Source organism: Gorilla gorilla, chromosome 4, assembly GCF_029281585.2.
Source record: "Gorilla gorilla gorilla isolate KB3781 chromosome 4, NHGRI_mGorGor1-v2.1_pri, whole genome shotgun sequence".
In the NCBI taxonomy this organism is placed as follows: Eukaryota; Metazoa; Chordata; class Mammalia; order Primates; family Hominidae; genus Gorilla; species Gorilla gorilla.
Window position 1 is genome coordinate 63,616,469 of NC_073228.2, and position 13,036 is coordinate 63,629,504.

The 13,036-nt window shown below is 37.9% G+C and overlaps 1 protein-coding gene across 6 annotated transcripts in view; it reads right to left on the reverse strand.

Moving 5' to 3' along the window:
* The window catches only part of TAOK1 (TAO kinase 1), a 160,303-nt gene that overhangs the window by 72,639 nt on the left and 74,628 nt on the right, over positions 1 to 13,036 (reverse strand). For all 6 annotated transcript variants that reach the window (XM_031011033.3, XM_063705863.1, XM_055388589.2 and 3 more), the window contains 4 exons: positions 11,556 to 11,627; positions 3,013 to 3,114; positions 1,079 to 1,124; positions 438 to 534 (listed from right to left, as the gene is read on the reverse strand). In XM_031011033.3, the coding sequence (XP_030866893.1) occupies positions 438 to 534; positions 1,079 to 1,124; positions 3,013 to 3,114; positions 11,556 to 11,627 (317 nt within the window). The remainder of the gene's footprint in view (positions 1 to 437; positions 535 to 1,078; positions 1,125 to 3,012; positions 3,115 to 11,555; positions 11,628 to 13,036) is intronic.

Consider the following 13,036-nt stretch of genomic DNA (forward strand, 5'->3'; position numbering starts at 1 on the left):
AGTTACCAAGAAGACAAAAGATCTAGATTTAGTTCTAGCTCTATCTACTCAGCTTTGCAACCTTTAGGAAATTAGTCACAAATTGAGACATCAGTGATTTTACCGGTAAAATGAGAAAGAAAAACTGTATGATTCTCTAATGCCCATTCCAGTTTGCAAATTAAATGATTCTATAGCTAAATTTCTACCACAAATCTAGAAAGTATACATATTTCTACAAGGTCCAGCAGCACATATAGGCAAAGATAAAAACTATCCTAGTGAGATAAAGTATACAACTATGTTCATTTTAGGACATGAAAAATCTAAAAAAATATGAGCTTATATTATTTTATTTGGCTTTAACCAATAAAAACTTTAGAGTTAATAAATTCTAAAGTTGGTATATGCAACAAGCCATTTACTTATCAATATATGATAATTTCCAAAGCACTTACCTATGAATCATAGTATGAGAATGTAAGTAGGCTAATCCCTGAAGAGCACCATGTGTAATTGCTGCTATTTCCACTTCTTGTAATGGCTTTTTGTGAACTTAAAATTTATTTCAAAATAATTAATACACAGATCACTTTTGTTAAAAAAATACATATCTAATACATGGGGCAATTTTTAAAAACTGATACTTAGCAAGAAGAGATTTATTTTCCAAGATGATAAAGATTATTAAACTTTATAACTTGTATGCAGTTGTGTCAGTTGTTAAAGTACAGTTCATAGCCAATTCTTCTCTTAGCTAACGATATTAAATAATTATTTGGTGATGTAAAAACAATAGTAACAGAGTTCTCTCTTTATTTTCACTTATCTTTGTTTTGAACAAGAGGAGCAGAATGACAGAGAATTCAGAAAAATACTTGTAAAGTCACAATGAGAAAACATGACTATTTTAAGCTACTGTATAACATATAATATTTAATAAGGACAGCATATACCATGCTGAGAATTTGAACAAGACTAAGAGTTCTGCTCTTTCTGGAAAGTTTTACATTATTTGGTATTAATATCATTTAAATAATGTCTAAATTATCATTTTATTCTGTGAATACTTTTTAAAAAATAATCAAAGGGAACTTACCTTCTAGTAAATCTGAAGCAGATCCTAAACAATATTCCATTACAAGCTACATGGAAAAATTATAAAAGCATTAAAATATATTATTATAAAGATTTAATATAAATTTAAGATAAAATAAGTTCACACAGTAGATCAAGAACATAGTTTGAAGTAAAATTCTAGTCACCATTTACCTTAAAAAAAAGTTATATAGATATTACTCAGAATAATATATTTTTAAAATTTTTTAATAAAAAATATTTATGTATTCAGTGATTTGTTAAATGCATAAAGTCAAGCCAATGATACATTAACCTTTTAATAATGCCAACATATAATCACTTCTATAACCTGTGTATTTCATATATAATTACTAATTAAAATTATAAAGAAATACACTATTTCTTAAAAATGTACTATTCCATTACTACAAACCTATAGTAACAATATTGATCATTGTTAGAAGACAGAAAACTGTGTTCTCTAGAATTATATGTATAGTCAGCCCTTCACATCTGTGGGTTCTAGATTTGTAGATTCAACCAACTATATATAAAAAATAATTGAAAAAATAAAAAAATTGGCTGGGCACGGTGGCTCATGCCTATAATCCCAGCACTTTGGGAGGCCAAGGCGGGCAGATCACCAGGTTAGGAGATTGAGACCATCCCGGCACACACGGTGAAACCCCATTTATACTAAAAATATAAAAAATTAGCTGGGTGTGGTGGTGGGTGCCTGCAGTCCCAGCTACTCGGGAGGCTTAGGCAGGAGAATGGCATGAACCTGGGAGGCGGAGCTTGCAGTGAGCCGTGATTGCGCCACTGCACTCCAGCCTGGGCGACAGAGCAAGACTCTGTCTCAAAATAAATAAATAAATAAAATTTTAAAAAATTACAATATAACAATAAAAATAAAACAAAAAGCCAATACAACGTAACAACTATTTACATGGCATTCACATGGTGGTATTATAACTAATCTACAGATGATTGAAAAAATAATAGGTGGATGTGCCCAGGTTATGTGCAGATACTCCATTTTATAGAAGGGATTTGGTATCCTGGGGGTGGGTGTCCTGGAACCAAATCCCCCACAGATACTGAGGAAAAACTATACAAAGCTTAGGTTACAACTGTTTCTTTGAAAGCAAACACAGAGCACTTCCTATGTGCCAGGTATTTTTTATATAGTAACCAATTTAATCCTCAGAATAATCTTATGAGGTAGGTCCTATTAGTATCCTTGTTTTATGGATGGAGAACCCTGAGAGGCAGAGAGGTTACCCATCTAATGTTACTTTTTCTTTAATCATAGCCTCAATTTTACAAGTCACCACTACCACTACCAAAACAAACTGGATAAAAATGTACCAAACATTACAAATCTAAATCTACAGTACGTATACTAAAATGATACTTAGCTGTGACTTATTAATTATTCAAAATAAGGGGCCATTCCTGGTAACAAAAGGGCAAAATAAATTTCTACTTCTTATAATAAAGTGCAACAATTCTCTATCTTTAGTGTTATTCGACCAAGGAATCGTGATCAGCTCAAATTTCACCAGGATTCACCCAAATTTCACCAAGATCTTTCTGGTTAAATGCATTACAGTACATTTATGTCAAGAAAACATATGCCAACTTTCAACCTCAAGTAACATGATTGTTTTCACAATGTTTGAATGGTACTACTAAAACTGTCATAGGACATTTTATCATACATACAAAGGTCAACAGAATTCTGAAAAATCTCTGCAGTGAGACTTGCAAAAGTTCTATTATCTCTTACTGCCTACAAGTTCTAGGAAATATTGCTTGTTTTCTTTCAGTACGAACTAACATTTCAGGTGTTTTTGCATGCATTTACACAATCAGTATGAGATATTCTGAATTAATTCATTATAAACCAAAATCAGCTAAAATTGCAACAAGGGGAGAACAAATACCAACCCATGCTGTGTGTTCACGTAAATAACAGCCTTTGTATTCTATACTGTTGGGATGTTTTATTCTTTGTAGAAACTTGACTTCCTTAATAATATCCTGCCATTTCTGTGGGGAGAAAAAAGGTAAAGAATTATGAACAGGACTTTTCCTCAGAAAGTTATATAAGAATAAAAGTAATTACTAAATTTAGAAGAGTTAACAAGAACATGCAACTTTGCTTGGTTTTACTTATTTATTGGGAGGGTCTTGCTCTTTCACCCAGGCTGGAGTGCAGTGGCACAATCTCAGCTAACTGCAACCTCCATCTTGTGGGCTCAAGTGATCCTCCCACCTCAGTCTCCCAAGTATTTGGGTCTACAGGCGCACACCACCATGCTCATCTAATTTTTCTATTTTTTGTACAGATGGGGTTTCACTGCATTGCTCAGACTGGTCTCAAACTCCTGACCTCAAGTGATTGACTTGTCTTGGCCTCCCAAAATATGGTCATTTTTAGATAAAATGTCAAAATTAAAAAGTTTAAATAAATTATATTCAGCCAGGTGCAGTGGCTCACGCCTGTAATCCCAGCACTTTGGGAGGCTGAAGCAGGTGGATCACAAGGTCAGGAGATTGAGACCATCCTGGCCAACACGGTGAAACCGTGTCTCTACTAAAAATACAAAAATTAGCTGGGCGTGGTGGTGTGCACCTATAGTCCCAGGTACTCGGGAGGCTGAGGCAGGAGAATAGCTTGAACACGGGAGGTGGAGGTTGCAGTGAGCCGAGATCGAGCCACACTGCACTCCAGCCTGGTGACAGAGCGAAACTTGGTCTCAAAAATAAAATAAATAAATAAATAAATAACATTAATATACAGGCATATCTCAATTTACAGCACTTTGCTTTATTGTGCTTCACAGATGTTACTTTTTTTTTTTTTTTTTTAAACAAATTGAAGGTTTGTAGCAATCCTGTGTCAAAGCAAGTCTACCAGCACCATTTTTCCAATAGCATGGGCTCACTTGATGTCTTTGTGTCACCTTTTGGTAACTCTCACAATATTTCAAACTTTTTCATCATTATTATTATATCTGTTATGGTGATCTGTGATCAGTAATTGTTTACATTACTATTGTAATTGTTTTGGGGAGCCATGAACTGTGCCCATATAAGATGGTGAATTTAATCAATAAACATGTATTCTCACAGTTCCACCAGCCAGCCATTCCCTGGTCTGTCTCCCTTTCCTTGGGCCTCCCTATTCTCTGAGACACAATAATGTTGAAATTAGGCCATCAATAACCCCACAGCAACCCCTAAGTGTTCAAGTGAACGGAATACTCACACATCTGTCACTTCAATTCAAAACTTACAAGTGATTAAGCTTAGTGAGAAAGGCATGTCAAAAGCTGAGACAGGCTTTGAAGCTAGGCCTTTTGCACCAAATAGCCAAGTTGTAAATGCAAAGAAAAAGTTATTGAAGAAAATTTAAAGTGCTACTCCAGTGAATATATGAATGATAAGAAGGTAAAACAAGTTTATTGTTGATGTGAAGAAAGCTTTAATGGTCTGGATAGAAAATCAAATCAGCCACAACATTCCCGTAAAACAAAGTCTAATCTAGAGGATGGCCCTAACTCTCTTTAACTCTACAAAGGCTGAGAGAGGTGAGGAAGCTGAAGAAGAAAAGTTGGAAGCTAGTAGAGGTTGCTTCATCAGGTTTAAGGAAAGAAATTATCTCCGTAAAATAAAAATGCAAGGTAGGCCGGCATGGTGGCTCACTCCTATAATCAATCCCAGCATTTTGGGAGGCCAAGGCGGACAGATCACTTGAGGTCAGGAGTTCAAGACCAGCCTGGCCAACATGGTGAAACCCCATCTCCACTAAACACACAAAAATTAGCCGGGTGTGGTGATGCGTGCCTGTAGTCCTAGCTACTAGGGAGGAAACGCAGAGGAAGGAGAATCGTTTGAATCCAGGAGGCGGAGGCTGCAGTGAGCCAAGATAGTGCCACTGCTCTCTAGCCTGGGCAACACAGAGAGACTCTGTCTCAAAAAAAAAAAAAAAAAAAAGAAAGAAAAGTGCAAGGTGAAGCAGCAAGTACTGATGTAGAAGCTACATGCAAGTTATCCAGAAGATCTAGCCAATGTGTCATTGATGAAGGTGGCTACATTACGCATCAGATTTTTTTTTTTTTTTTGAGAGTCTCACTCTGCCATCCACACTGGAGTGCAGTGGCACGATCTTGGCTCACTACAACTTGTGCCTCCTGGGTTCAAGCATTCCTCCTGCCACCACACCTGGCTAATTTTTCTATTTTCAGTAGAGACGGGGTTTCACCATGTTGGCCAAGCTGGTCTCGAACTCCTGGCCTCAAGTGATCCACCTACCTTGGCCTCCCAAAGTGCTGAGATTACAGGTGTGAGCCACCATGCCCAGCCAACAGATCTTCAGTGTAGATGAAATAGCCTTATATTGGAAGAAGATACCATCTAGGACTTTCATGGCTACAGAGCAACTATGAAATGCCTGGTTTCAAAGCTTCAAAGGACAGGCTGACTCTCTTGCTAGGGGCTAATGCAGCTTGTGATTTTAAGTTGAAGTCAATGCACATTTACCATTCCAAAACTCCTACTCTGCCTGTGCTTGTTCAATGAAACAACAAAGCCTGGATGACAGTACATCCATTTAAGCATGGTTTAGTGAATATTTTAAGGCCATGGTTGAGATTTACTGCTCAGAAAGATTCCTTTCAAAATATTACTGGTCTTTGCCCGTGTACCTAGCCACCCAAGAACTCTGATAGAGATATAAAAGGAGATTTATGTTGTTTTTATTCCCGCTAATACACCATCCATTCTGCAGCCCATGGATCAAGGAATAATTTCGAGTTCCAAGCCTTATTATTTAAGAAAGGCCGGCAGGGCACAGTGGCTCACGCCTGTAATCCCAGCACTTTGGGAGGCCGAGGCGGGAGGATCACCTGAGGTCGGGAGTTCAGGACTAGCCTGACCGACATGGAGAAACCCTGTCTCTACTAAAAAAATACAAAATGAGCCGGGCGTGGTGGTGCATGACTGTAATCCCAGCTACTTGGGAGGCTGAGGCAGGAGAATCACTTGAACCCAGTGGGGCGGAGGTTGCAGTGAGCCGAGATAGTGCCATTGCACTCCAGCCTGGGCAACAAGAGCGAAACTCCATCTCAAAGAAAAAAAAAAAGAAAGAAAGAAAGGCTATAGCAGCTGGGCATGGTGGTTCATGCCTGTAATCCCAACACTTTGGGAGGCCGAGGCAGGTGGATCACCTGAGGTCAGGAGTTCGAGACCAGCCTGGCCAACATGGCAAAACCCTGTCTCTACTAATAATACAAAAATCAGCCAGGCATGGGGATGCAGGCCTATAATCTCAGTTACTCGAGAGGCTGAGGTTGCAGTGAGCCGAGATCATGCCATTGCACTCTAGCCTGGGCGACAAGAATGAACTCCATCTCAAAAAAAAAACAAAAAAAAAACACACAAAGGCTATAGCTGCCATAGACAGCAATTTGTCTGATGGATATGGGCAAAGTAAATTGAGAATCTTCTGGAAATAATTCATTCTAGATGCCATTAAGAACGTTTCCGACTGATGGGAGGGCAAATTAGCAACATTATCAGGAGTTTGCAATAAGTGGATTCCAACCCTCATGGATGACTTTGAGGGGTTCAATATTTCAGTGGAGGAAATAACTGCAGATGTGGTGGAAACAGCAGGAAAACTGGAATTACACATGGAGCCTGAAGATGTGACTACACTGCTGCAATTTCATGATAAAACTTGAGTGGATGAGAAACTATTTGTAATAGATGGGCAAAGAAAGTAATTTCTGAATATTACATAAACTTAGTTGATAAAGCAGTAACAGAGTTACAGAGGATTGACTCCAATTTTGAAAGTTTTATCATGGGTAAAATGCTGTCAAACATCATTGCATTCTACAGAGAAATCTTTTGTGAAAGAGAAAACTGATGGGCAAACTTCACTGTTGTCAGATTTTAAGAAATTGCCACAGCCACCTTAACCTTCAGCAACCACTACCCTGATCAGTCAGAAGCCATCAACATGGAAGCAAGATTCTCAACCAGCAAAAATAGTATGACATGCTGAAGGCTCAAATTATCATTAACTTTTTTTTAGAAATAAAATATTTTAAGCTGGGCGCGGTGGCTCACGCCTGTAATTCCAGCACTTTGGGAGGCCGAGGTGGGGGGATCACGAGGTCAAGAGATCGAGACCATCCTGGCCAAGATGATGAAACCCCGTCTCTACTAAAAATACAAAAAATTAGCCAGGCATGGTAGCGGGCACCTGTAGTCCCAGCTACTCGGGAGGCTGAAGCAGGAGAATCACTTGAACCCAGGAGGCGAAGGTCGCAGTGAACCAAGATTGCGCCACTGCACTCCAGCCTGGCGACAGAGTGAGACTTCATCTCAAAAAAAAAAAGAAAGAAAATATTTTAAAATTAAGGTACGTACACTGTCTTTTTTAGACAAAATGTTATTGCACACTTAATGGACTACGGTACTACAGTATAGCATGGACATATATATATATATATTTTTTAGATGAAGTCTTGTGTTGTTGTCCAGGCTGGAGTGCAGTGGCACAATCTTGACTCACTGCAGCCTTCGCCTCCTGGGTTCAAGTGATTCTCGTGCCTCTTCCTCCTGGGTTCAAGTGATTATCCTGCCTCAGCCTCCCAAGTACCTTGGAATACAGGCACCTGCAACCACGCCTGGCTAATTTTTGTATTTTTAGTAGAGACAGGGTTTTCCACCACATTGGCCAGGCTGGTCTCAAACTCCTGACCTCAAGTGATCTGCCTGCCTCGGCCTTCCAAAGTGCTGGGATTACAGGCGTGAGCCACTGTGCCAGGCCTAGACATAATTTCCATATGCACTGGGCACCAAAAAATTCATGTGACTTGCTTTATTATGATATTTGCTTTATTGTAGTGGTTGAGAACAAAACCCACAATATCTCCAAGTCATGCCTATAGTTTATAACTCAATTATATAATTTACAAAATTATTTCACTCAAGGTAGGTAAGACAAATTTGAGTTTGATAAAATTTATCATTAATGACTCATTAAAATTTTACAACCATACACCAATCATGTTGATAACTATATACCATATTCAGTGATTTTTCTTCAAAAGTCCAACCTTTCTTTTTTTAATACAGTTTTATTGATATATAATTTATATACCATAAAGTTCACCTGTTGTGTTTTTGGCTCATTTCTATTACCAAATGTTAGGGTTTGTTTTAACTCAAATGAAGTAATTCCTCTGAGGTTTAAGTTCCTAAATGCAGACTCTAAAATGCTAGTGAATAATTAGCTATTATATATAAAAGTTCACAGAAAAAAACCAAGCAGTACAAAAATCTTTTCCTACAGAGTTTACTAAGAGCCTTATTCACTAATACCTATACCTATCACGAAATACAGTTAAACCTTTGGTCTTAAGCTACTTCATGACAACCTTAAATACTTAGGCCACATCCTAAACATAGTTACTCTTAAGAAGCAACCCGAGAACTTTAAAAATACAGATCCTTTGGTCCATACCCAGAAATTCCACAGATTTAGTAGGTGTGAGAGGAGGACTAGAAATCTGTTTTTGCTCTTTTTAATTATTTTGAGTTTTATCACTGATTTGGGCTATATTCTTAATGGCAAGGAAAGCAGTATAAATAGAATAAGAAATGTTGTATACTAGATTTAAGATCATATACCTCCTATGTTATTTCACAAGGCCTTAACAGAACACAGCAAAATATGTTCCGGTGTTTTGTGTAAAATGTGGAAGATACATTATAAAATGCTAAATCCACAAAATCTGTTCTATGGTCTTTAAGTTTCAAATTTGAATACTCTGGAAGGCAGACTCAAAAAAATGTATTCCTTAATATAAAAAAATTTTCATGAAGGACGCCAACATTAGATATTAAAAGATGATGTGGTAAATGAAAATTTTTGTTCTAGGTGTGACTAATCAGATTCTGAAATAGACAGATATAAATACATATGTAGATATACATACACCCAATGGAATATTTTTCAGACTTAAAAAGGAAGGAAATTCTGACATAACTACAACATGGATGAACTTTGGGGATATTAGGTTACGTGATATAAGCTAGTCACAAACAGACAAATCCCAAATGATTCCACTTATATTAAGTACCTAGTCAAATTTATGGAGACAGAAAGTAGACTGGTGGTTGCAAGAGGCTGGGGAATTATTGTTTAATGACTACAGAGTTTTAATGTTGCAAGATAAAAAGAATTCTAGAGATGCATGGTGATAATGGTTGCACAACAATGTGAATGCACTTAATTCCACTGAAATGTGGAATTGAAAATAGTTAAAATGGCAAACTTTATGTTGTATGTTTTACCACAATTAAAAATAATTTTTAAAAATTTAAAGATTAAAGAGAATTCTAGAGTTACTTTTTCTTTTTTCATTTACAAATATTTTATTTTTTGACTGAGATGGGGCGGGGGAGGGGGGAATCTCACTATGTTCCCCAGGGTGGTCTCGAACTCCTGGGCTCAAAATGATCCACCCACCTCGGCCTCCCAAAGTGCTGGGATTACAGGTGTGAACCACAGTGCCAGGCAGAATTGCAGATTTTTAAAAGCAGACTACATTTCATAAATAAATTTATGAAATTAGGTAGAATATAATCTGAAGAGAACTAATTAGAATATTGGTGAACTAAAGTACATTCAATGTAGCAATAATAATTTCATTTTCTAATTTTTCAAATTGTTATACATTGCTCGTTTCTCAGACTAGATATACATTCATGTTGATTAAAGTTTGTTTAAAACAGGCATTAAACAATGTTTAAACCATTTTAAAGATCACAGGCTAGGTGCGGTGGCTCACGCCTGTAATCTCAGTACTTTGGGAGGCCAAGGCAGGTGGATTGGTTGAGGTCAGAAGTTCAAGACCAGCCTGGCCAACGTGGTGAAACCCCACCTCTACTAAAGATACAAAATATTTGCCAGGTGTGGTGGCAGGCGCCTGTAATCCCAGCTACTTGGGAGGCTGAGGCAGGAGAATTACTTGAACCTGGGAGGTGGAGGTTACAGTGAGCCAAGATCGTGCCACTGCACTCCAGCCTGGTGGACAGAGAGATGCTCTGTCTCAAAAAAAAAAAGATCATATCCAGTATAATTTACTGTCAAGTACATCTTATTTTACTTTAATTTTTTAGAAACTGATAATCTTTCCAAGATAAACAGAGAATATTTAAAATGACAGTTTAAAAAATTAAGGCTGGGAGCGGTGGCTTACGCCTACAATCCAAGCACTTTGGGAGGCCGAGGCAGGCAGATTGCCTGAGGTCAGGAGTTCGAGAACAGTCTGGCCAACATGGTGAAACCCTGTCTCTACTAAAATACAAAAAATTAGCCTGGCATGGTGGCATGCACCTGTAGTCCCAGCTACTCAGGAGGCTGAAGCAGGAGAATTGCTAAAACCCGGGAGGCAGAGGTTGCAGTGAGCTGAGATCGCACCACTGCACTCCAGCCTGGGCAGCAGAGAGAGACTCCAGCTCCTAAAAAAAAAAAAAAAATTGAAAGCAGGCCGAGCACAGTGGTTCACACCTGTAATCCCAGCATTTTCGGAGGCCAAGGCAGGTGGATCACCTGAAGTCAGGAGTTTGAGACCAGCCTGGCCAACATGGAGACACCCTGTCTCTACTAAAAATACAAAAATTAGCCAGGTGTGGTGGCGCACACCTGTAATCCCAGATACTCTGGAGGCTGAAGCAGGAGAACTGCTTGAACCTGAGAGGTGGCGAAGGTTGCAGTGAGCCAAGATTGTGCCACTGCATTCCAGCTTAGGTGACAGAGCGAGACTCTATCTAAAAATAAATAAATAAATAAATAAATAAATAAATAAATAAATAAATAAATAAAAATAAAAGCAGGAGGCAAGAGTAGGGGGGATTTGGAGATACCAATAATGCTCTGTTTATGGCTCTCAGTACTATTAGAGTTAAATGGGTACATCGGTTTGTGAAAATAAATTCATTGAGATATACACTTAAGATGTGTATACTTCACCTGTTAACACTTAAAAAATTCCCACCCTTCCTCCCCAGTTAAAAATTATGTCTTCCTCTAACATACCAATAAGAATGTATATATTGGCCGGGCGCGGTGGCTCACGCCTGTAATCCCAGCACTTTGGGAGGCCAAGGCAGGCGGATCACGAGGTCAGGAGATCAAGACCATCCTGGCTAACACGGTGAAACCCGTCTCTACTAAAAATACAAAAAATTAGCTGGGTGTGGTGGCGGGTGCCTGTAGTCCCAGCTACTCAGGAGGCTGAGGCAGGAGAATGGCGTGAACTTGGGAGGCGGAGCTTGCAGTGAGCCAAGATTGCACCACTGCACTCCAGCCTGGGCTACAGAGTGAGACTCAGTCTCAAAAAAAGAATATATATATTTATTCTGAGATAAATATAAGAAAAAAACAAGAATGTACATATTTAACCTACCTCAGTAGACTGCTTTCCACTGTAAGACATTTTCTTGATGGCCACCACTTCATTGGTACGCACATCTCGTGCCTAAAGAAGAAAGAAAGAAAGAAGCACTGTAAAAATTAACAGGTGAAATCTAGGCAACTATTTCTTTGAGAATATAAAAGCATTTGTAAACTACCATGTCAAAAAGGACATCAAAACCACTTTTAAAGAAAATTTTAAAAATAACACTATACAGCAATACTTATAAAATTATCCTGGAGCTAGTACTTTAAAAAGAAAATAAAGCAAAGTAAAAAAATAAGAAAATAAACCTTTGAGTAATCTGAGAAGAAAAATACGGAAATTTGAGTAGTACTATAAACAAAGAGACAATGCAATACAAGTGTATAAAAGTCTATGCTAATAAAGTTTGAAATCTCAATGAAACAGACAACTTTTTAAGAAAGAATAAATTACTAAAACTGACCTAAAGACAATAACATGAGTAAAACAATGATGGCAGATTGAAAAGAATACCAATGAATGATCTTTAACATAGTCTTCAGTGAAAAACAGTTTTACCAAAGGAACTTTCCAGAATATATAAGAGAAAAATAGAAGAGCTATCCCATTAATTTTACAAAGGCAGTTTAACCCTATAACTGAAACCTCACAAAGAGTACAAAATTGAAAGTTAGGTACCAATTGCATTTGTGAATATAGATGGGAAAACTCTAAAATTAGCAAACCAAATTTTACAGGGCATTAGAAGATTTTTCCTTTGGATAAAATATACTATTACAGGCTGGGCATGGTGGCTCACACCTGTAATCACAGCACTTTGGGAGGGTGAAGCGGGTGGATCACCTCAGGTCAGCAGTTCGAGATCAGCCTGGCCAACATGGTGAAAATCTATCTCTACTAAAAATATAAAAATCAGCCGGGTGTGGTGGTGCACGCCTGTAATCCCAGCTACTTGGGAGGCTGAGACAGGAGAATCGCTTGAAACTGGGAGTCGGAGACTGCAGTGAGCCGTGACCGTGCCACTGCACTCCAGCCTGGACAGCAACTCTGTCTCAAAAAACAAAACACACAGCAATGCAAAAGATTTTGAAACTAGAAAAACATTTCATAATTCACCACATCTTTTAAAAGTCAAGGGGAAAAATATATATAAACTCTCAATAAATGCTGAAAATGTGAGACAGGCCTAACGCTAAATGTATTCAATTGTAGAGAAGGCCAAACTCTTAGAAAAACAAAATTAGCAAGGTAATTCCTCAACATATGCTGTCTATTGAAAACAACTGCTAATCAGGATCAAGACCAGACTCCTTAAAATGCTGTCATGATGATTATTTAATACTGTTGTGGAAAATCTGGAAAAAAAAAAAAAAAGCACAGAAACTTGACAGTTAACTCTTAGAAAACAAGAGCGAAACTCCCACTATACACACAAAAAAAATAACTATTAAGAAAGTACAAGGCAATAGCTGTGAAATATTTAAAAT